The sequence below is a fragment of the Lepus europaeus genome, unplaced genomic scaffold (assembly GCF_033115175.1).
Source record: "Lepus europaeus isolate LE1 unplaced genomic scaffold, mLepTim1.pri SCAFFOLD_569, whole genome shotgun sequence".
NCBI classification, from domain to species: Eukaryota; Metazoa; Chordata; class Mammalia; order Lagomorpha; family Leporidae; genus Lepus; species Lepus europaeus.
Window position 1 is genome coordinate 2,722 of NW_026909449.1, and position 21,971 is coordinate 24,692.

The window sequence follows — 21,971 nt, forward strand, 5'->3', positions numbered from 1 at the left end:
TGGGGACAGTGAGCCGCACCCGCGGGACGGCCAGCCCTGCACACTGGGGCCCTTCTCACTCATGGCGCAGCCTCTGACCCCTCGGGGAAGCCGGGGCCCAAGGTGGCCGGGGCCGTGTGCAGAGCCGGCCCTGACACTCAGTGGGTCTGAGCTTTGGGAATTGCAGCAACTGCACCTGCACCTGCACCTGTTTCCAGGCTGCGGCTGGGTTTTATTCCTGGAAAACCTGCCTCATCTGCACTCCTGCGGGCCCCTGAGTCCTGGCCTCTGGCTTTCTTTAAGCACAACCCCCAAACTCCGCTGCATGTGGGTTGAGTCCCTGCCTGCCTTGCACCCTACCTGCCCTGATCCAGCCTGAATCTCTGGTTTTTCAGCTGAATAAACTGAGACCCAGAGACGGGGCCGCTCAGAGTTCCTGGGTCGGGGTCGCTCACCTGGATCCCCTCCACATGGGCTCAGGCGTGGGCGAGGGGCGGGACTCACACTGCCCATCACCCGATCTTTCTCACCTGCTTTATCTTCTGGGGGTTTCTCCTCCAAGTCAAACCTGCACCCCCTTTCAACGTGACCGTGACCTTCCTGGGATACTACAACGTCTCTTGGAGATCCAATTATGACGACCCCACCTTCTACGCACTGAGGGGCAAGCTGCAGTACGAAGTGCAGTACAGGAATCGGGCCGACCCCTGGGCTCGGGTGAGGGCCACAGAGGGCAGGGTGGGGGTGCGGGAGGAGGGAGGGCAGGGCCTCAAAGGGAAACCGAGGACACCCCCCATGAGCTGGACTTCTCCCGACTGCCCTGTCCTCCCTTCTCCCAGGGGAGGGCACCCAAAGGGGAAGGGGCTGTCTCTGCCCAGGCTGCACCCCAAGCCCCGAAGGTCAGAGGAGAGAAGCTTCTTCCTGCTCGGCGCAGCCACAGTGGGGAGCTGTCATCACGGAGGACGGCCCAGGGCTGCAGTGTCCTGTGTTTAGGATGCTTGCTGCTGGGAAGCTCTAAGAGGGCCCGTTATTTAGAACAGTCGTGGCTGAAGGCCCTGGCTTGTTAAAGATCTTCATAAATGCCCTAGTGTAGGATGTTGTCCCTGTCACACACATGCACGCACACACACACGGATATGCACACATGCACTCACACATGTGCACATACATGCATGCACATACATGTGTACGCACATGCATACTCATACATGCTGCACGCACACACATGTACACATGCACGTACACATTGTGTATGCATGAAACATGTATGCACACATACACATGCACATTGCAATGCGCTCACACAGTGCACATGCATGTGAGCACATGTATGCATGTGCACTCACACACATGTGCATATGCACACGTGGCGCAGGACTTGCAGAAGCAGAGGTATCCGTTGCTGCAGACTCCATACGCGTAGCTGTAGACTCCCAGAAAGACCCCCTGTTGAGAATGTCCATGTCCGCTCAGAATGTCTGGGCTGTCGAAGAATTCCAGAATCCCACCGTCTGGATCACTTCCACTTAATCACTCCCAGGAGAGATCCCAATCCCAGGATACCCCCAGTGCCGCAGGGACGGTCCCAGGGCGAGTGGGGCTCCAAGACAAAGAGAGCCAAGTGCATCATGGGCCTTGCGGGGGCAGCGCTGGCTGACAACAGGGCATGCAAGGCCAGCACTCAGGCCGCGCCCTGGGGCACCTGGGGAATTCTCAGCCTCTCCGTGGGGCGGGGCCCTGACTGGTGTGTTCCTCCCCGTGTTGACTGGTGTGTTCCTCCCCGTGTGTTCCTGGCAGAGTCCGGGGAGAAAGCTGGTCTCGGTGGATTCCAGAAGCGTCTCCCTCCTGGCCCGGGAGTTCCGCAGAAACTCGAGCTACGAGCTGCAGGTGCGGGCGGGGCCCCAGCCCGGCTCCTTCTTCCGGGGGACATGGAGCGAGTGGAGCGACCCTGTCGTCTTTCAGACCCAGGCAGAAGGTGGGCATGCAGCTGGGGGGCGGACACCCCACTCCTGATACAGAGTCCCGGTCCGGGTCCTGGTCCCAGAGGCAACTGCCCGACACTTTGGCGCCCCCTGCAGGCCGGGTCCCGGGTGTGGGGCTGACTGCTGCCTCTCGCGAATGATGGTGTCCATTCTGAGACACCCTGGGAGACACCAAGTCCCTTGTCTGGGTGCGATCACACTTCAAGGTACCTGCAGCCCCGCCCCCTTCCCTTCTACTCCACCCCAGACCCATTGGAGGTTGGTCCGGTTTAACCCCTCACTTGCTTCCCTCCTTCCCAGAGACTAAGGGAGGCTGGGACCCTCACCTGCTGCTTCTCCTCCTGGTTGTCATGGCCCCCATCCTTGTCTTCTTGGGCCTGAAGATCCATCTGCCTTGGAGGTGAGGCCGGGCGAGCAGTGACGTGGGAGGGGTTCAGCCTGGGCCACAGCCCCTCTGTGACTGGGCTTGGGGGCGACAGGCCAGTCAACCTGATGGCCATGACAGCAAGTGCGACAGCAAGCAGCTCCTGTGTACCCATGCAAAGTATTCATTGCACCCTCTCAGTGGCCCTAGGAGCCGATGAGCACCACAGTTACCTGTGTTCTTACAAACGGGGAAACAGAGGCACAGAGCTGTCAGGGGCCTTGTCGGAAGTCACAGCTGGGGCCTGGAGGAGGCGGATGGACACCCTGCGCTGCCCACAGTGGGCCTCAGCTGTTCAGGGACTCCAGCCGAGGCTCATTCTTGATCTGGCTCACCACTTGGGTTTCTGCTGCCCATTGCCACTGAGCGAAGAAGGCTGTTGGTCACTCATGCCCTAGCCGCATGGGTGCTGCCGCCGGAGCCTGGCACCGCACCTGCTGTTTGCTGAGCAGGCACTGGGCATGGCACCCTGCAAATGTAGCCCGTTTTGTTGGTCCTCAATTGGATCCTTAAAGACACAGGCAGAGGAATGTGAGACAAGGAGGTCGATGACAGCTGACCCTGCTGAGCACCGTGCTGGGTACTGGGAACTAGGTGCTGGGTACTAGGTGCTGGGCCTTCGCTCTTGAATCCAACCCCTAGCCCCGGGTAGGGGGCTCTCTGCCCATCCCTGGCTGGAGATGAGAAAGCTGAGGCTCAGTGGGGCAACTGGCCGCCATGTCCTTCAACTCCACGCACTGTCAGGAACCCATGAGAGAGTCTCGCTGCTCCCTCGCCCAGGGAGAGAAGGGAGGCGCCTGGGCTGTGTCTTGGGAGAAAGCTGGGGAGTGTGCGAGTGGGAGGCCAGGCTGTCCTCTGGGTCTGGGTGCTGTCGGGGCCTCACCCCCTCCTCACCTCCCTCCCAGGCTGTGGAAGAAAGTGTGGGTGCCAGTGCCCAGCCCGGAGCAGTTTTTCCAGCCCCTGTACCAAGGCCACAGTGGAGACTTCAAGGTGAGCAGCACCCCCAGGAACCCCCATACCCTCCTGCCCTAGGACCCCAACTCCACCTTGTGGGCCCAGAGCATCTGGGTCCCAGCCAGGCCTCAGTTTCCCCATCTGTGAAGTGCAGACCCTAATTCCAGGGGTGCGGCATTGACATTGGACTGGGCCAGGATCCTGGAGCAGTCCCAGGCCACAGAGCCAGGCTGGGGCAGGGGTGAGCCAGGAGGTCCCTGGTCCTTGGCAAGATGCCCTTGGCCTGGAGGGGGAGCAGTTTTGGAAAAGCTCTGGCCCCACCCGCACATAGACCACTCCCCCAGCAAGCTCAACCTGGCTGCTGTCCACCACATACACCCTGCACCCCCACTGCTCAGGTGTCACCCGCTGGGCTCCCACACAGCGAATGTGGTGACAGGGCCAAGACAGGCAGCCCTGCCTCCCTGGGCTGAGCCTAAACATCAGACAGTGGGGACCTGGAGCAACGATTAAGCGCCTTCTGTCTGCCTGGTGCTTCCTCCCAGGAGCTCTTGAAGGACTGGGACAGGAGCAGGTGCGCCATCGTCCCCAGTGTCCCCCATGCAGACAGTGGAGCTCAGATGGGGGCAGGCACTTTAGTGGGGCTGGGAAGAGCCTGGCCCCCAACCCACATGGGACCCCCCTCGCCCCCTCCTCTTTCCCGACCTGCAGACGCCATGGCGACTCTGGGTTAATTTTACCAATGCTCAGCCACCACCTGTGCACGTGGGCAGACCACTGAGGGCTGCACTTCCTGCTACCAGAGGGGAAACTGAGGCTGGTGGGGGGGCAGCGATGGGGACCCACTGGCCAGGGCAAAGCATTGCCGACATTGCACTCTCTGTCCTTACCCTCTCTCTCCTGGTGTTTGGTGCCCTCTGGGTCCCTGTCTGTCCCCAGACCTCTAACTCAGCCCCGCCCCATTGCACACCTCTCTCTCTTTCTCTCTCACAGAAATGGGTGGGCACACCCTTCAGTCCCTCCAGCCTGGCTGAGGGACCCTGGGCCCCAAGGGTGAGCTCGGTCCTGGAGGTGCAGGACCACGAAGACCACTCCCTGCACAGTCCCACCAAGGGCCCGGGACCTACGGAGCTGCCCGAGCCAGCAGGGCTGGAGACAGACGGGCCTGAGCCGGGTCCCACCATGGCCAGCAGCCTGGGCAGCTCGGCTGACAGCCAGGAGAGGGACCGGCCGTACGGCGTGGTGTCCATCATAGACACGGTGACCGTGGTGGGTGCAGAGGGGCCCTGCACCTGGCTCTGCACCTGTGGGGATGATGGCTACCCAGCCCTGAACCTGGACGTCAACTTGGAGGCAGGCCCAGAGCCCGAGGACCCGCCGGTGGGCTCAGCGACCACAGCCCTCCCTTGCCACTGGGTCTCGGCCTGTGGGCCGGGGCTGGGCAGCTCTGGGAGTGGCCTCCTCGACAGGGTCAAGCTGTCCTTTGCCGGGGAGGAGCCCTGGGCCTCCAGCCCTCCCTGGCAAGGAGGGTCACCTGGAGGTGTCTCCCAGAGCGAGGCAGGCTCACCACCCGCAGGCCTGGACATGGACACGTTCGACAGTGGCTTTGCAGGCTCGGACTGTGGCAGCCCCGTGGAGTGTGACTTTGCCAGCCCCGTGGACGAGGGGCCTCCCAGGAGCTACCTCCGCCAGTGGGTGGCCATAGCCCCAGCACCTGCAGGCCCTGGGCCCCAGGCCAGCTAAGCGAGGCTGCCTGGCCCTCTGGGGCTGGTCCCACTGCTGGGCCGCTGGCCACAGGACAGGGACGCCCTGGACGCCCGGGGCTGGGCTGTGGACTTGGCCTCTGCCTGTCGGGACTGCTGGTGACTCCGATGTTGACCTGGTGCGTGGCTGGGGCACACATCCACATGCCTGCACTCCTGAGTGCTGTGTGTTTCCTGGGGGAGCACGCAGTATGCCCAGGGCTGTGCCAGGTGTCCCCTGGCCACACGGGTGTGAGTGGGAGTCACCCACTGCCACCATGCCCAGCCTCAATCCGCAGGTCCTGCCTCCTGGAGCCTCTAGCGCATCCCTACTCATCGCAAGGGGAAGAGGCAGGCGAGTTTCAGTAGGGTTGGCTCCGGGCTGTGCCACCCGGCACAGGCATGACGCCCCGTCGGCCTCTGGGCCTGAGTTTCCCTGTCCTGCCACGGGGGACGTCGGAGCGCTGGTTCTGTGTAGTGGGCAGCCCCGGGCAGCCCCGAGACCACGTCAGCTTCCTGCCTTCCACGCGGGCCGGGACCCGGGGAGGTGCCGGAGGTGGGTGGGGGCAAGGAGCCCAGGCAGCCGCAGCAGCCTGGGCGCGCGGGACTGTCCCACCTCGCACAGGGCCACATGGGGGGTTTCCAATCTGCACAGCCGGCCGCCTCGTCTCTAAAAACAGCCCTTCGCCCACCAAGGTTTCCTTTGCTGTCGCCTATTTAAAAAAAAAAAAAAAATCCCCTGTCTGCACAGGAGAAAATATTCATCACGCGCCAAGCATGCGCCAGGTGCGCACGGGGGAGGGGGGGCACTCGAGGTGGAGCCTGGCAGTGCAGGGGAGGGGGCGGGGCCCGGCCTGCAGCCCCTCCCCTGCCTCCCAGTCAGTCCTGGTTTTCCCAACTCACTCGGGGCGTTAGCGGGGACTCTGGCCATTCCTCTGTGGTTTCCCAGAGCACTTGCGCACTGTTAGGAAGCTATGCACATGCTTCTTACAAACCTTTTGAAGGTGGCATGCTAGCTGTCAGGTTGGGATAGGAGCTAGATGGAGCTGCCAGGCATTGCGTAAAAATCATGGTCCTTTTTTCTTTTTCTTTTTCTCAATTGGTTTGTCCTGCGTGGAAAAAAAAAACAACACCTAGCTTCAAGGTGCCTCGGGTTTTTCAAGACCAAATTGAAGCCACAGAAGCCTTGACTTAGCTCAGGTGCCCTGGCTGCCCCGGCCTGCACCTGCCTTTCCTCCCCCCCCACCCCCAGCAGCTTCCCCCAGCTGGCGATCCGTCTGGCGTGGCTGGATCCGTCGGGCCCGGCTGGAAGGCAGCACGAGTGGGTTCTGCTGATGTCTCTTCCGTGGTGAGAATAGGGTAGGGACGTGCACGAGGGTCCTTGGCGCTTGGCATGAGCCTGGAAAGTTCTAGAACACCGGTGGTTTTAGGAATGGGCTGGTGAACCTGTGCTTGGGGTGTGTGGGGCTCAGACGGGTGCATGAGAATGGAAGAAAGCCCAGTTCCTGCTCAAGGCATGAGCGGCCCACCCAGCCCCAGGCAGCCGAGACACACTGGGCCCAGTGTGTGCTCGGTTCTCACACCTCTGGGGACAACGGGTTCCAGGCTCCCCAGGAAGCCAGCTGGGTTGTCCAGCCCACAGGGCTGCGGGTGCAGGAACCGGGACACTGGGCAGAGGGATGGGGGCCAGGAGGGGGAGGGGGCTCCTCCCTGGCTCCATCTTTGAAGGGGACTCAGCTTGTGAACAGGGGTGCAGGACATTGAAGAGCTGGGAGGATGGAGTAGGAGGTCAGCTGGCCTGAGAGGAAGGCAGGGTTGGGAGGGAGGTGCCTTCCTAGGAATGTCTCTGGAGTTCCTGGATGCAGCCAGACCTGAAGCCCTAGTTCCCCTGGACTTTTTAGGCACTTGAGCGTGAAAGTCATTCGCTAGTCGGTCACCAACTGTTTCTCGCTTTTGGTCTTCTGGGCACAAGGCGGATGGTACATCCTAATGCGATCCCAAGGACAATTCCGCCTCGGTTTCAGAGACAAAGCCTCAGACCACGGCGCCGTGTTTCCTGCCTGCTCCTTAGAGCAGGGATGTGCGTGACTGCGGTGTCTCGGAGCGTCCAGCGGTGCCTGGCACAGAGCAGCCCCTCCACCCGCACTGCGTGCGTCACGGCCGAGTAGCGGGCAAAGGGCGGCACGAGCTGGAAAGCACAGAACCCTGAGCGGAGAGGGAACGAGGGGCCTCCTGGGAGGGCTGTGATGGGGCGGGAGCCCCTCCCCCGGTCGGGGTGTTCCCCATCCCCGGGAGGGGGGGCAACAAATGTGAAGCGCTTTCTTGCAGAAACCAACGACCTCAGAGAAGCAGCCATCTCCATCTGCTACTTGGGTGGGTAGGGGGCATCACTGGTCCAAGACAAACCCCACCCCTGCAAGGGGGCGGTGTGGGCGGGGCTTCGGGACCGGACAGCCTGGATTGGAAGAACGGCGGATCCATTTCCAGCTTCCTCCTCCGTGCCACCGGCCTACTCACGGGCCGTTGTGGGACCAGAAGTTAATACCAGTATTACCCTGAAAGGTTTGTGGAAAAAATGAAAAATTAAATTTGAGTGCAAAGTCTGAAATCCATGAATTCCAGGAACTTTTTTGAAGACCCTGCAAATGCACAGATTTCAGATTTTTTGCACCAGAATAAATTTGTTACTATTTTAAGTATATTTTTTGATTAACATGTAATACTTGTATATTTTTATAGGGAGCAGGGTAATAAAGTTATCTTTTAATTCCATTTTCTATGAACTGTTTCAAGGACCTTCATGTGTATAAAGGCAAGAGATGGTTGCTCTTATTTCTCCCACCTGGGTGCAAAGGCCCAAGCACTTGGACCATCTTCTACTGCTTTCCCAGACACATTAGCAGGGATCTGTATGGGAAGTGGAGCAGCCGGGACTCGATCTGATGCTCTTGTGGGATGCCAGCATCACAGGCGGTAGCTTAACCCACTGCACCACCACGCGGGCCCCTGTATTATCATTTTTCTAGATAAGGCAGCCCTCACTTGAGCCAGCTGTCGAGAGTCTCACACAGACATGAGGAAACCAGGGGGAGCCAGCAGGAAACAACTACTGCCTGGTGGCTGATGCCACCTGCTGAGAGGCAGCGGCACCAGCAGGTGCACACAGGCATCTTCCAGGGGCTTCCACAGGGGAGCCTCTGTGGCAGCTTTTTCTAAAAATTCAATGAACGCTGACTTCTGCCCTTTAGATGGGTGGACCTGCCGTGCACACAGTAAGCAGGGAGCGCATGCACACACATGCGCATGCACACACACACCTGCATTTGGAAGGCCCCTGGCAGAGGCTTGTCCAGGAGCCAAGGGAAAGATGGGCCAACAGAGGCCATGAGCTCACTGATCCGGGGGCCATCGCAGGCCTGGGGTTGGAAGCGAGGGCTGGGGACCCCAGAAGTGGCTGTGAGTGGCAGAGGAGTATGATCTGAGGAAGGGGAGGAGGGGAGGCCGAGCCCAAGGTGGCTGGGGAATGTTCCACAGAGCAGAGCTGCACGTGGGAACCCTGGGAGGCGCAAGTAATATGCTTGCCATCAGGGAAGAGACGGGTTCCTGCTGCTCAGCTTCTGATCCAGCTCCCTGTTAATGTCCCTGGGAAGGCAGCAGGAGATGGCCCAGATCCTTGGGACCCTGCCACCCACATGGGAGACCTGGATTGAGTTCCTGGCTCAGTCCCTGTTGCAAGCCTATCTCTGTTTCTGTCTCTCTGCCTTGCAAATAAAGAAAATCAAAAGGAAGTCGCTGTCTCTACACACTGAGCAGATGCACGAGGGGTGCTTCTGGGCCCGAGCGAGCTGCACCAATGGCACACTGTCTGTGGCAGGGTGGGTCCCCACCTTCCCGGGGGCGCGTGCCGCTAAACGTCAAGACAAATGCAATGCAAAGGGTTCCTGGAGAGGGGCCCAGAGGCTCTGCCGTATCCGCAGTGCTCCAGGTGTTTGAAATGACAGGGTAACACACAGGCACTCTCTGTATCCTCCATCTTGGTCCCCTACATGGAAGGCAGGGACCCAGGTGCTTGTGAGCAGGAAGTTGTGTCAGATCACAGCTGATACAGGCACTCCAACATGGGATGTGGGTGTCCTCAGTGGTGTCGTCACCTCTGCACCAGACACCAGTCCCAAGGCTTTCCCCTGAACAATATAGCATAACAACCATCTGCAGAGCACTTCCAAGGGTTGACAGACAGCAGCAGGCGCACGTGCCGGGGCTGTGTGCAAACACTGCTCACATGACACGTGGCACTTGAGCAGCCTGGGCTTTAAGTCTCCACAGGGGTTGGTCCTGGAACCAATCCCTGTGCTTACTGAGGGGGGCTGCTCTGCCTAAGGAAACAGGGAAAGCAATAAGAGAGGAAGGCGAGACTGCGGAGGAGGGGCGACTCCAAGGGCTTAAAGCCAAGGGTGTCGGCGCCTCGTGCGGGTAGCTGGCCAGGTGTGAGAAGATGCGTCCACCTGCCTCGTGCCCCCTCCTTCTATGTGGCCTATACAGCCTCCTGAGGCTGCTCCGTTGGCCACACCCATTTCAGCCCCTTGGGAGTCTTTTCACCTGGTGGTCCGTGGTTAGCATCTCTCCTCCTGAATCTGAATCCCCTCATAGCCTGGGCACGCACACTTTTGTCTTCCACAGTTGCTACTTTTCACTTGTATTTGACTTGAGGCCTCATCTTTGGCATCTGCCCTGCAGGCATTGCCACTCACAGTTGGTCTACACAGCAGGGACTCCATTTTGGAGCACCCGAGACTCCATCTTGAGACGGCACCCCCACCCTGAGACTGGTCTGAAACTATGATCTAAAACTTAGATGATAACGGACCACTGCATCCCACTCTGCAGAGCACAGAAACTCCCTAGCATGGCTGCTTAACACAGATAGGCTCACCTGGATTAATGTCATGATTGAATTTTGCCTATGGTTGAGACTGTAATTGGGGGACCAGTGCTGTGGTGTAGCGGGTAAAGCTGCTGTCTGCAGTGCTGGCATCCCATATGGGCACCAGTTCGAGTCCCAGTTGCTGCACTTCTCTGCTTTGGCCTGGGAAAGCAATGGAAGATGGCCCAAGTCCTTGGGCCCCTGCACCCGTCTGGGAGACCTGGAAGAAGCTCCTGGCTCCTGGCTCCTGGCTCCTGATCGGTGCAGCTCCGGCTGTTTCGGCCAACTGGGGACTGAACCAGCAGATGGAAGACCTCTCTCTCTCTCTCCGTGCCTCTCCTTCTCTCTCTGTAACTGACTTTCAAATAAATAAATGTTTAAAAAAAAAAAAAGACTGTAATTGGTACTAGTTTCGCATAGGCCTTAGGTCAGCTTGACCCAGCAACTACGTATTCCCCCTCCCCTCCTTGTGGTTTTCCCCTTTATAAACCCTGTTTTGAGCTTCGGGGTTGAGAGTTCTTTAGCACACGAGTCCACTCTCCACTGCTGGCAACAAAGAACCATCACATTTTATCAATGTGTGGTGCTCCCCTGTTTGCACTCGCTCAGGTACAACACCAGTGGCTTTTGAAGACCTTTGTTTAGAGTCTGGAGGGGAGAGAGCTCTCTTGGATGGATAGATGATGGCTGGATGGTTGGTTGACTGAATGGAAGGATGGATGGGTGGGTGGACAGATGGATAGGTAGGTGGGTGGACAGATGGGTAGGTAGGTGGGTAGACAGATGGGCAGGTGGGTGGATGGGTAGGTGGATGGGTGGGTGGACAGACGGTTAGGTGGGTGGATAGATGGGCAGGTAGTGGGTGGGTAGACGGGTGGAGGGCATGAGAGAGCAGGCCATTCTTGGGCAGGATGGCTGCTGGAATGTGGGGTGGTCCTCACAGACCCCATCTCTCCTCAGGAGCTGTGTCTCATCTCTTCTCTAGGAGACACTGAGCACCCTACTCTGAGCCGGCACTTGGCATCTCCCAGCTCCCCCGCCTCCCTCAAGCGAGATGTTCTACCCCCATTCTGCAGATGGGAAAACCAAGGCTCTGAGAGATGAACGCCAAGACCAGATCTCCAAACCCACCTTTCTCCCCACACAACAGGCAGTGATCGCATGGTGTTTCCTGTTTAGAGCTCACATCCATTATTTCACAACATCTCCTCCAGAAAACCCCACTGCTCTTTACACTGGGATGAAACTGAAAGAGCAGAAAAGGACAGTGCTGACTTGGGCAGGCTCAGCTGTGCCAGCCTCACCCTCACGAGCCCGCCCTCGTCCGAGGGACTGGGGCCCCGATGCTGCCGGGGAGACTAGGGGTCTCTGGGCCACACGGCCCCAGGGCGGTCAGTGAGAGGAGCTGGAGTGGGGCGCAGGTGACTGGGGAGGCCCACGGGACCCAAGACAGCCCCTGCTCAGCACTTCTGGCTCACAGGCAGGGGGAAGCCCACAGCTGCTGGAACTTTCTATATGTCAACAGACAGAAATTGGGATGATTTTTAAAATAAGAATCCTCTAAATGTTTAAAAGGTTCGTAATCAACTAAAAAGCCCTCAATGACATGAGCTAGAGACCCTAAAGGGGCCATTTTTTTCTCCTTCCCTGCTGCCACCCCAGGCCACAAGCGGCTGTGACCTGCTGACGGGGCTGGCCATGGCCTGGGCTGGCCACTGTCCCGTGAAGGAGCAGGCCCGGGCACAGCTGGGCTGTGTGGCCCTCCCTGTCCACCAGCATCCTCACCTGCTCCAGGATGCTATGCCCCGGGCTGGCGGAGCCCAGTGCCTGCTCCATGGGTTTTCCCGACAATGGCCACTCCTGGCTGCTCCACACCTAAAAGCTAGGAATCTCCAGATATTGGCGATTCTTTAGGAAATGTAGGAGAAATTCAAATACACTTCACTTTAATTATAAAATAAATACAAACATGCCAGGAGGACCACCCTTTTAAATGAGGAAAGAGGCAAAAAAGAACAAAATGAAATGAAACAGAACTACAGGGACCCTACCCCCACCCCCATCCCCTCCGTGTGTGGCCAGGCGGGTGGGAGGCAGGGGTGCCCGCAGGAGCCGGGGGCAGCTGCCTGGGGGACCTCAGGCAGATGCTGCCACGGTGACAGTCTGGAATGTGAGCTGGCCACCACGGGGCAAGCCCTGTGAGCCCCGAACTCCCAGCCCCACCGCCCAAGGCTGCCGACAATGACGTCACCAGAAGCTCTGGCAGACCCCCTCCCGGGTACCTCAGCCTCAGCCTGAGCCCAACACGGACTCTCGGCTGCAGCCATGGCCGAGGCGAGGAGACAGCGGCGGGACCACCAGGCTGCACCGCGCTGGGACAGCAGCAAACTCATGGTGTGATGGAGCAGGTTCCCAGGGGCAGGCGGGCCGTGGGCCCCTCTTCCCAGAGCTCCAGCCCCATGGAGAGCTGCCGGCTCCTGTGTGTCTCAGGCACCGGTGGGGCCGGAGGGGAGGGGCCAGCCGCCGGCGCCCTACAGGTGGATCCACTTGTTCCAGTTGACCTCGGGGGGGAACACGCAGCCCAGCCGGAAGGTGCACTCCAGTGTGGGCTCGTAGAAGGCCGTGGGGCGCTCGCTGAGGCTGGGGGGCACCTCCGCGTGCTCCTCTCCGTCCACCTTGGGCTCCGAGAAGAGCGAGACAGCTGGGGGCTTCCCCAGGAAGCGTTTCCGGATGCAACCCAGGAACTCCAGGCCCTGGGGGCATGGACAAGGTTACTGGGGAGCTGCTGCCCGGGGCAGGGCCCTCGGCAGGGGTTCACGGGGCAGGGAGTGGCGGGGAGGATGGGTTGCTGTGAGCTGCATTCAGGGTGCCCGTGGGTCCTGGGGCCACAGCTGCCTCCAGCCAGGTCTGCTTGGTCTACTCAAGTTCAGGAAACAGCTGTTGCACTTCAAGTCTATAGCTTGCTGCGGAACCCTGGGCAGCCCACAGCCGGGCTGGGCACAGCTGCACATGGTGGAGGCGGGGCTGGAGGCTCAAGGCTCTTTCAGCCTGGGCGGGGGGCAGCATGGAGCTGGTGCCGGAGGCCAGGCAGAGAGCTCGGAGCAGTGCGGGCTGAGCAGGGAGACTGCTGAGAGCCAGCGCAGGGCCCCTGGGCTACAGGCAGTGGTCTCTTCAGAGTGGGGTTCAGGGGTGAGCGATGGAAGGAAGGGAACTGAAGGGGAACTCACAAGGGGGATACCAGGAGCGCAAGACTCTTGGGAGGGGCCTGGCTGCCCCAGGGGGCACACCCTGCCTCCCCACCCCCACCACACCCCCGGCTGGGCCCGCCCGGTCCCTACCTGCAGCAGCTCGAGCACGGCCACGGGCTGCAGGACGCCCTGGTAGTGCTGCATCAGGCAGCTCTCGGGGATGCCCGGCTTGCTCATGATGTGGTACAGCAGGGCCTCCATCATGCCCTTGCACACGGGCGTGTTCAGCTGCCCGTCTACCACGCGCCACGGGCGGCTCACGAAGCAGATGCGCTCGCAGTCCCTGTGGGGGTGGGCGGTGGGAGTCAGGGCGGGGGGTCAGGGTGGGGCGGCGATGCTGGCTGGAGTCAGAGGCCTGGGCACGGGCTGCTCTGCGCTCTGAGCTCCCCATCCCCTGTCTGGACACAGAGGGCCGTGATGGCTGCCTAGGGGAGCCACAGCGTGTGGGGACTCACGGATGCTGCAGTGAGCCATGGCCCTGTGCCGCCCCGCACGCTGGCGGGAAAGGGATGAGGGTCCCAGGTCTGCCGGCTCCCCCAGTGCCCTGGCCTACGGCTGGTGGCCCTCGGCCAAGCTCCCCCAAGGCCTCTCAGGAAGCTCTGCTTCTGGCGCGCGTGGGCTTCCAGGCGTGATTTACTCTGCTACTCAGCCGAGGGCTGCCTGGCCACACGGGGCCCTGGGGGCAGACCTCAGGCAAGCTGGACCCCTCGCTCTGACCTTTGTGGCTGGGCCCTGCCAAGGTCCGGGCCACACACACGCCCACTGGAGGTACCCTAGTCAGCGCCCTGGGACAGCGAGGGCACCAGAGGGGGCTCTTGGGGGTCTGATGGGGATGGTCCCTCCTGATACACGGGTTCCCATGCCAGCGGCACCTGTTAGCTCTGGACACAGCACTTCCTGCGGCCTACAGGAGGCGCTCTGGGTTAATCTGGTCTGGCTGTGAGGCCTTGGGCAAGGGCAGTACCTCTCTGGGCCTTTGCTCACCTGTAAAATGGTGAGAACACCCTGGGGGCTGTGAAGAGGGCCCAGGGACACGCACGTCAAAGCGCCTGGCGTGTGCTACTTGGGGACTGAAAGAGCAGCTTCTCGCCCTAGATGAGCCAGGGATGGCAAGCGGCGGGCAGCACCGGCCTCACACACTGCACCTGCCCACGGCCCCGCGTGGAGAAGCGCTGTGCTGGGCCCCCTGCCTGGGAACCCCGAGAACAAACCTCCCCTGCAGCTCACGCCCTGCCAAGGGCCCCCATCAGGAGTCCTGTGCTCACCTTTCCCGGGCTGCCTGCAAACAGCTGCTGGCCATGGAGCTCCCTGTACACCCAGACATGGAGGAAACGAAAGTCAGACACGGAGGAGACGCAAGTCAGAGCCGCAGAACGCGGGAGGGCGCGGCTCTGCCTCCCAGCCCTCCAACAAGCCCGGGTAATGCCGCGGGGCCGCAGGGCCAGGCCATGGAGGCCAAGGCCAGCACGTGCAGCAGCCACTGCAGCAGGCAGCAGCTTGCTGTGGGGCCTCTGCCCTCTAGTGGACAGACAGGAGCAGGCATGTCTTAGTCACCTCTCGGGGTTAAGGCTGGGAAAACCGCAGGAAAACCCCTTAGGCGGCAGGGGGCCAGTGCCCAACCTGGGAGGAGGGGATGGGGCCCAAGGGGTCTGGGGCCAGAGGACAGGTGGGGTGGGAGCAGAGCTGGGATCTCAGAACCTTCTAGAAGCAGCTGCTGCTCTTGGCCTGAGGAATGGGGTACTCCCAACACCTCCTGGGTCCCCCTGTACCTTTGTCTTCAGGAGCTGTAGCCTGCATTTCCATCTTTTCTGGCCCAGGCCTGAGGTCAGGGGTCAAGCGCACGTCCTGGAGGGCAGGCCTCTTGGCGGGGGGCTTCTCAGAGCACTCGGTGCCAGCCTCGCTCTGCATGGTCCAGCTGGCACGCCTCTTGGTGCTCTGGGTGCCCTGGGCAGGGGTTACCTGCCTCTCGGGGGCACCATCCTTGCTGGAGGCCCCCTCCTGGGGTCTGCCTTGGGCATCTTCTCTTGGGACGTCGGTATCCCCCTCTCGGCCCTTCGGCTGCACCAAGTGCAGGAGCCAGGGCTTGGCAGAGGCCATGGTCACCAGGCGAACGGTGTTTCCACCGACTTCTAGCACCTGGTTCTGCTCCAAGAGGTCCTGGAAAAGCAGGGGACACACAGGGTCTGTCTGGGAACCAGAGACAGCCGGGCTTCACAAGACGCGTGAGGAAGAGTGGCCCCCCGGCCAACGTGTCAGGCGTCCTGAGCAGGCAACAAGGCCAGCTCCACCGGGACGCCCCCTGGCTGTGGCAGCGCCCTTCCCAGTCCAGGCTTGGCATGGCTGTTCAAGAAACAGGTCACACACGCGAACCTCACAGCCACAGCTGCACTCTCAAAGCTGACGTGACCCACGAGTGCCCACCCGCCTGGCAGGGTCCTCGCCTGGGCCCCGACGCCCAGGTTCTAGCAAGTTCTTCTGCAGAAGGCACTATTATTCCCGAGCACGGCCACCTGCAGCTCCTGGCGGCACCTGTCTGCCCCAGCACCTTTCTTTTCATTCTTCTATGGAACCCCACGATGCAGGCTGCAGGAATTTGCCCCATCCCACAGCCTGGAAGTAGGACTCTCAGCTGGGCCGTGCGGGTCGGGGGCAGGTGTGCTGCGGGTGCTCACCATCCAGGGCCCCGGCTGATGCCTGAGCCATCACCCCGCCATCGTGGGGCTCTGACACCCAGGCGCCACCTGGTGGCCGTGAGAAAAACCTTCACTTCTCTCCGAGCATCTGCCCACCGCCCCGGCCGTGGAAGAGCCTTCTAGGGAATGAAGTACCATGGGACGGGGCTGCCTGCGCTCCCGGGAACACCCTGACAATGACCAACACTGGCCTCCACGCTGAGCCTGGGGAAGGAAGTGACAGACTTCCCGGCACAGCCTGTGTGTCCTCCAGGTCTCTCGAGGCCCGGGCGTGGAGCGGCACGCGCCAAGCCCTCCTTCCACGGAAGGCTGCGAGGCGGACAGGAATCTGAGCCCCACAGCTGTGGCTGACATCTCACAGAGGCCACAGCAGTCCCGAAGCACCCATCTGCTATCTCATTCTTTTGTGAGTTCCAGGCCAGTGGTGAGTACAGTGGGTCAGGTGTGGGTTGCCAGGGAGTCGCAGGGACAGCGAGAGATGAGGACGCAGCTGGGACCGGGCAGGCAGGGCTCCTAACTGTCCATCTGTGCTGCTCTGCAGAGGGTGCCACGCCAGGCCATGCCCCCCACCGGGCCCCTCTGCAGCCTGCATGCGAGCTGGGAGCTGCGACTTCCGCCTCACCTCTGGCACGGCTCACCTGCACGTAGTCCGGGAACGTCCTGGTGCGCTCCCCCGCCGGCTTCTCCAAGGCGCAGAACCGTCTGCCTAGCTCCTGCCTGTCAACCCCAAAGCAGCCAGCGGCTGCCACGGCTCCCCAGATCTCCAAGGCGGCAGCCACGTCTGCAGGTGTATACCCAGACAGCTCCACCTGGCGGGTGAGCTCTTCCAGGCTGCCGCTGCTTTCCTGGGGGTCTATCAGCCTGGTGAACGAGGCGGGCAGGCAGGAGCCCCCCATGGAAAGCTCTTCCAGAGAAGAGGCTGCAAAACCAGGAGGAAGCTCAGGATTAGCCTGGCGGCAGCCCCTCTCCCCACCCAACACCCAGGAGCTCACTTTGCAGCACCAACTCCCTGCTGTCCCCCAGCTACAGGGTCGCCTGCTGCGGGGACACTGGGTCCTGGCAGTCAGGACCCCATCTGCACTAGGTTCCCCAGCCCAGCATGGTCCCCCACTGGAGACTGACAGCAAAGGGCCCAGAGGCCATGGCCTGGGGTCTGAGGACTCTGGAGGGGAGAGCTGGCTGCCCTGGGCCCACCCTTCTGATGCTCACAGGCTCCTGAGACCCAGTGAGATAGTTCAGGCCCCTCCATCAAGTCCCCACGTGTTTACCCTGATTTCTTATTGTTGTTTTAGTTTTTCCATAAACTTTTTAAAAAAATATTTATTTATTTGAAAAGTGGAGCGACAGAGAGAGAGGAAGAGAAAAGATCTTTCATCTGTTGGTTCCTTTCCCAAATGGCCACTCTGGCAGGGGCTAGTCCTAGAACTCCATCCGGGTCTCCCATGTGGGCGGCAGGGGTCCAAGCACTTGGGCCATCTTCCGCTGCCTTCCCCAGTGCATTTGCAGAGAGCTGGATTGGAACTGGAGCAGTGGGGACCTGCTCTTCCATGGGCTGCCACTGTCACAGGCAGCTGCTTAGCCTAGCATTCCCAACATTGGCCCCAACGCTAGTTTCTGTCGTTTCTGGTAACAGACGTCCCTGTCAGGACCACATCTGTATGCTGTTACTAGACTTCTGGCAGGCACAACACAGAATTCAAAGTGTGGTTATGAGGCCGGTGCTGTGGCACAGTGGCCTAAGCCTCTGCTTGTGACACCGGCATCCCGTATGGGTGCTGGTTCGAGTCCCAACTGCCCTAACTTCTGATCCAGCTTCCTGTTAATGCGCCTGGGAAAGCAGTAGAAGATGGTCCAAGCGTTTGGACCCCTGCCTTCAGCCTGGCCAGCCCTGAGGCTGAGGGAGGAAAGGGTGGGATGGAGGAGGAGGAGCAGGGAAGCCAGTGGGCCCTGATACTCCTGTTATGGGCGGTGGAAGGAGGCAGAGAAGGCCTGAACCGAAGTGTCAGTAAGTTGTTAAAGCTTCAAAGCTGGGGTAGGGCTTGTGGCGCAGCAGGTTAAGCCACTGCTTGGGACACCTACATCATCTTCTGGAGTGCCTGGGGCCAAGTCCTGCCTCCACTTCCTACGCAGCTTCCTGCTAACGCACCCTGTGATGTAGCAGGTGATGGCTCAAGTACGTGGGTCCCTGGCCCCCACATGGGAGACCCAGATGGAGCTCCTGGCTCCTGGTTTCAGCCTGGCCCAGTCTGGGCTGTTAGAGGCATTTGGGAAGTGAACCAGTAGATGGAAGAGCTCTTTCTCTCTGTTGGTTTGCTTTTCAAATAAATAAACTTCAAAAACGGAATCATGTAATCAATTTTCAAAGTTTCCAAGGTCATCAAAAGAACGTGTGTGTTGGAGGGCACCGGGCGGGAGAGCAGGACGTGAGCTGACCGCGGTCTCTCCCGGCCAGGGCCACGACGCACTCAGCAAGTGCACAGAAGCCTGGGGCCGGAGCTCTGAAGGTCTCCAGCAGAAACGAAAACGGGGACGGCAGGAGGCGGGGAGGCCGGGGCTGCTTTCCCGTAAAACCCGCTAAGTGCACATGTGCGTGACCCTGACGCAAACGACAGGGCGAGGCGGCAGCGCGCACGCTCCCACGGAGGAGGTGTGAGACAGGCGGGGAAGGCGGCTCAGGACGTACGCCTTGTGAGGCCTCTGCCAAGGACGGGCTCTGTCTCTCTGTGTGCCCCTGGCCTGCGGGTGCCCCCTGCAGGGGCTGACAGCCCCGCCCAGCAGCAGGGCGTGCACTCACTGGGGGGCTGCAGGTGGATGGGTGCTGGCGAGCGGCGCAGCCGGAACTTCATGTGGCAGGAATTGACCACGATGCTGTCGTTGGGGCTGAGGCCGCGCATGCTGAGGCCGGGCGCGTAGTAGCCCCGCATCAGCAGGTAGTTGGTGTGGGAGGCCTGGCGGGCTTTCACCTCGAAGCTGCGGCGTTTGCCCCCTGCGCCTTCGTCCAAGTCTTCCTCCTCGTCCTCGTCGTCGTCCAGGCCCCCGTCCTTGTCAGAGCTCCCTTCCTTCCCCAGGCTGGGGGGAGAGAGAGTGACACCAGGCCCCGTGGCCTCCCTCCGGGATCTGGGACCTGGCTGCGAGCATGTCCCCGAAGGCCAGCTCGGACTGCTGCTCTGACCCGGCTCCCTCCCCACCTCCCGGGCTCCACCCGCTGTGCCCAGAACAGCCTGGGGGGGCTCTGTCCAGTACAACCCCTGCCTCCCTTCAAGTCTCAGGGGACCCAGGGCCAATCCCACCTCCTCGCCCGACCCTCCCTGCTGTGTTTCCTGCGCAGATTTTTCCTAGAGCGGCGGGGAGGCGGATCCAGGAGGCTCCCTGGACGCTGTGCTGTACCCCAGTTACTGATGGGTGACACCCTCTCCCCTCGGGCACCCAAAGCCACTGCTAGGCCCTGCTTGCCCAACGCCAGACACAAGACCCCCCAACCCAGCCCACTAGGAAGCTGAGCAAACATGACCATGGCGGCGAGGAAATGACCACGCAGAGCCCGGCGCAGGCGCTCAGCCCCCAGCAGGCCGGGCCCGCCGCTCACCTCTTCATGACCTCGTTCTCCACCATCAAGCTGTCCACCACCACGATCTGCTCGGGGATCCTGACGTCCACAGAGATGAGGCCCAGAGAGAAGAGTGTGAGGATGGCCACGCAGTGTCCACCAGGGCCGTCCAAGGAGAAGGCCACCATGTCGCCCGCGGACTCGCTGCCGCTATCCTGGTCCCGGAAGGAGAAGCTGTTGGGCCGGTCCACCCTGCCGGCAGCCCGGAGGCGGTCCAAGAACTGGAACGACTCGGAGCAGATGGTGCTTGGGAACCGCCAAGTGAAAATCCTGCAAGAACAGACGGACGCTGAGGGCCAGCCGGGTCACGGGGGGCCACCGGACCCTCCAACCTCTCCCCTGCGCCCTCTCCCGCTCAAATTGAGGGGCTGCTTTGTTTAAATTTTGAATTTATTTTCGTTCTTTGAGAGAGAGAGAGAGAGAGAGAGAGAGAGAGGGAATCTTCCATCTGCTGGTTCCTTCCCTACAGGTCCACAAAAGCCAGAGTGGACCAGGAGCCAGGATTCCAATCTGGTCTTCCACATCAATGGCAGGGATCTAAGTACTTGAATCAACACCCGAGGCCTTCCGAAGAGGCACCCTGGCAGGAAGCTGGGGCAGAGGCAGAGGCGGGGCGTGAACGAGGCTCTGTGACACGGGACACGGGTGCCACCCAAGTGCTGCCTGAGCAGCTGTGCCTGAACCTGTGCCTGCTGCAACCTCCCAGGGCTTGTCTGTCTGCCCCACTCACCGCGCACCCTCGAGGCAGGGCCCCATCTTGTCACCTTGGCCAGTGCAGCCTGACCTGATACCCTGTGCCGTGCGGGCACTTGCCACAGACAGCTGCCGAGCTGGGGCAGAGGGCTGCCTGTGACTTCTGTCACTCTCGGCTTTACCTAGAACCGGGCCTGGACTCACAGAGACACAGGACAGTGTGTGCAACTGCACCAGGTCCGCAGGGTCACCGCGAGGGGCGGGCCTCGGGTCTGTCCGAGAGCGTGCCCCTCGACATTCTGTGGCCACATCCACCTCCCAGGATGACAAGGGGCCCACCTGGTGCCGTCACTGTGCCTAAATGCAGCCCCTCGCTGCTGCCAGAGAGGACAGTGGAGAAGGGGCAGGCATCCAGGAAACACCCCCTGCATGTGGCTCAGAGGCTGGGGGTGCAGGATGCCTAGCGTGCTACGCTGACTGGGGCGTGAGTTCAGGAGCGGGCTCCGGGGAGACACTTCTCTGAGCACAGCTCATGTCCCGGCCCTGTGCAGGCTGCTGGGGCTGCACCTCGGAGACCGCAGAGGTAACAGGCCACCTGGGTCTCGGAGCTGTAGGGGACGTGATCAAGATAATGCCCAGTGGGGGGCGGAGGGGGGCAGCTCATTTTTTTTTTAAGTATTTATTATTTATTTGAAAGGCAGAATAATAGAGAGACAGAGAGAGAAAGAGAGAGAGAGAGAGGGCTCTTTCATCTGTTGGTTCACTCTCCAAATGCTTACAGCAGCTGGGCCTGGGCTAGGCCAAAGCCAGGAGCCCCGAACTCCATCCAGGTCTCCCATGTGGGTGGCAGGCACCCGAGTACTTGGGCCATCCTCCGCTGCCCCCCAGGTGCAGGGAGCCGGCATTTGAACCAGCACTCTGATTTAGGATGTGGGTGAGCCAAGCAGTGGCCTAATCCCTGTGCTACAACACCGGCCCCAAGGGGACACCGGCTACACCGGCCCCAAGGGGACACTGCCAGCCGAGCCGGTTATTCCATCTGGAACTGAGTTTACCCATCAGACGGGAGGAAAGAGAACAGACCACCGCACAACAGTCAGGCCCCTCCGAGTACCGTGCGCAGTCGCCTTGCTCCTCCCCCGGGGAGGGGACTCCTGCCCAGAGCCTGCCTTTCGCACCCGTGCTGCAGGAGGTCAGCACTGCTCCTGGTTGGGAGCCCGGGCTTGGAGCACCAGGGGGCAGGTGCTTACCTGTAGTAGGTCTGAGACAGCTGGTAGGACATGGGCACGAAGGGCAAGGCCCGGTTTTTCTTGGGGCCCTGTGTGTGGCTGACCCGGCGCCGGTTGACCAGGCTCCTCTTCTGGCACTCCAGGAAGGCCTTCACGAGGATTTGGTCCTTGTACTCCTGGTACAGGCGGAAGGTCTGCAACACAGCGGGCAGGGTGGATGCACGGATGTGCCAGCCGCCATTCACCGAGGGAATAAGCCGTCAGTGGCAGGGAGGCCCAGCCGGGCTGTGCGTGGCTGTCCCTGCCCTCAGGGTCAGCCCGAGCAGCAGTGTCTGAACCCCCAGCATGCACTGGCCTCAGGGATGGGCCCCGTGACACAGTCTCCCATGAGTGCCAGCCACGAAACATCGCTGTCACTATCAGGGCTTGCGGGGTTCTGATGGCACTGGCCCAGGCCCTCTGAGTGTCAGGGGACACAGAGGGGCGCAGCCTTTAA

General features: G+C 60.9%; 2 protein-coding genes across 2 annotated transcripts in view; one reads left to right on the forward strand and one right to left on the reverse strand.

The window, feature by feature from the left end:
* Positions 1 to 541: 541 nt before the first annotated feature.
* On the forward strand, positions 542 to 5,082 carry LOC133755578 (interleukin-21 receptor-like; the record flags this gene model as incomplete). Its single annotated transcript, XM_062185664.1, has 5 exons — positions 542 to 696; positions 1,777 to 1,954; positions 2,262 to 2,361; positions 3,291 to 3,375; positions 4,333 to 5,082. Coding segments are annotated over 5 exons (1,268 nt in total), but the record flags the coding sequence as incomplete, so codon positions are not given.
* A 6,863-nt stretch (positions 5,083 to 11,945) lies between these two features.
* The window catches only part of LOC133755577 (general transcription factor 3C polypeptide 1-like), a 38,293-nt gene continuing 28,267 nt past the window's right edge, over positions 11,946 to 21,971 (reverse strand). The window contains exons 21-28 of the mRNA XM_062185663.1: positions 21,497 to 21,669; positions 19,533 to 19,823; positions 18,741 to 19,015; positions 16,585 to 16,865; positions 15,023 to 15,410; positions 14,519 to 14,561; positions 13,344 to 13,536; positions 11,946 to 12,758 (exon numbers count right to left, since the gene is read on the reverse strand). Of these exons, the coding sequence (XP_062041647.1) occupies positions 12,537 to 12,758; positions 13,344 to 13,536; positions 14,519 to 14,561; positions 15,023 to 15,410; positions 16,585 to 16,865; positions 18,741 to 19,015; positions 19,533 to 19,823; positions 21,497 to 21,669 (1,866 nt within the window). The 3' untranslated portion in view covers positions 11,946 to 12,536. The remainder of the gene's footprint in view (positions 12,759 to 13,343; positions 13,537 to 14,518; positions 14,562 to 15,022; positions 15,411 to 16,584; positions 16,866 to 18,740; positions 19,016 to 19,532; positions 19,824 to 21,496; positions 21,670 to 21,971) is intronic.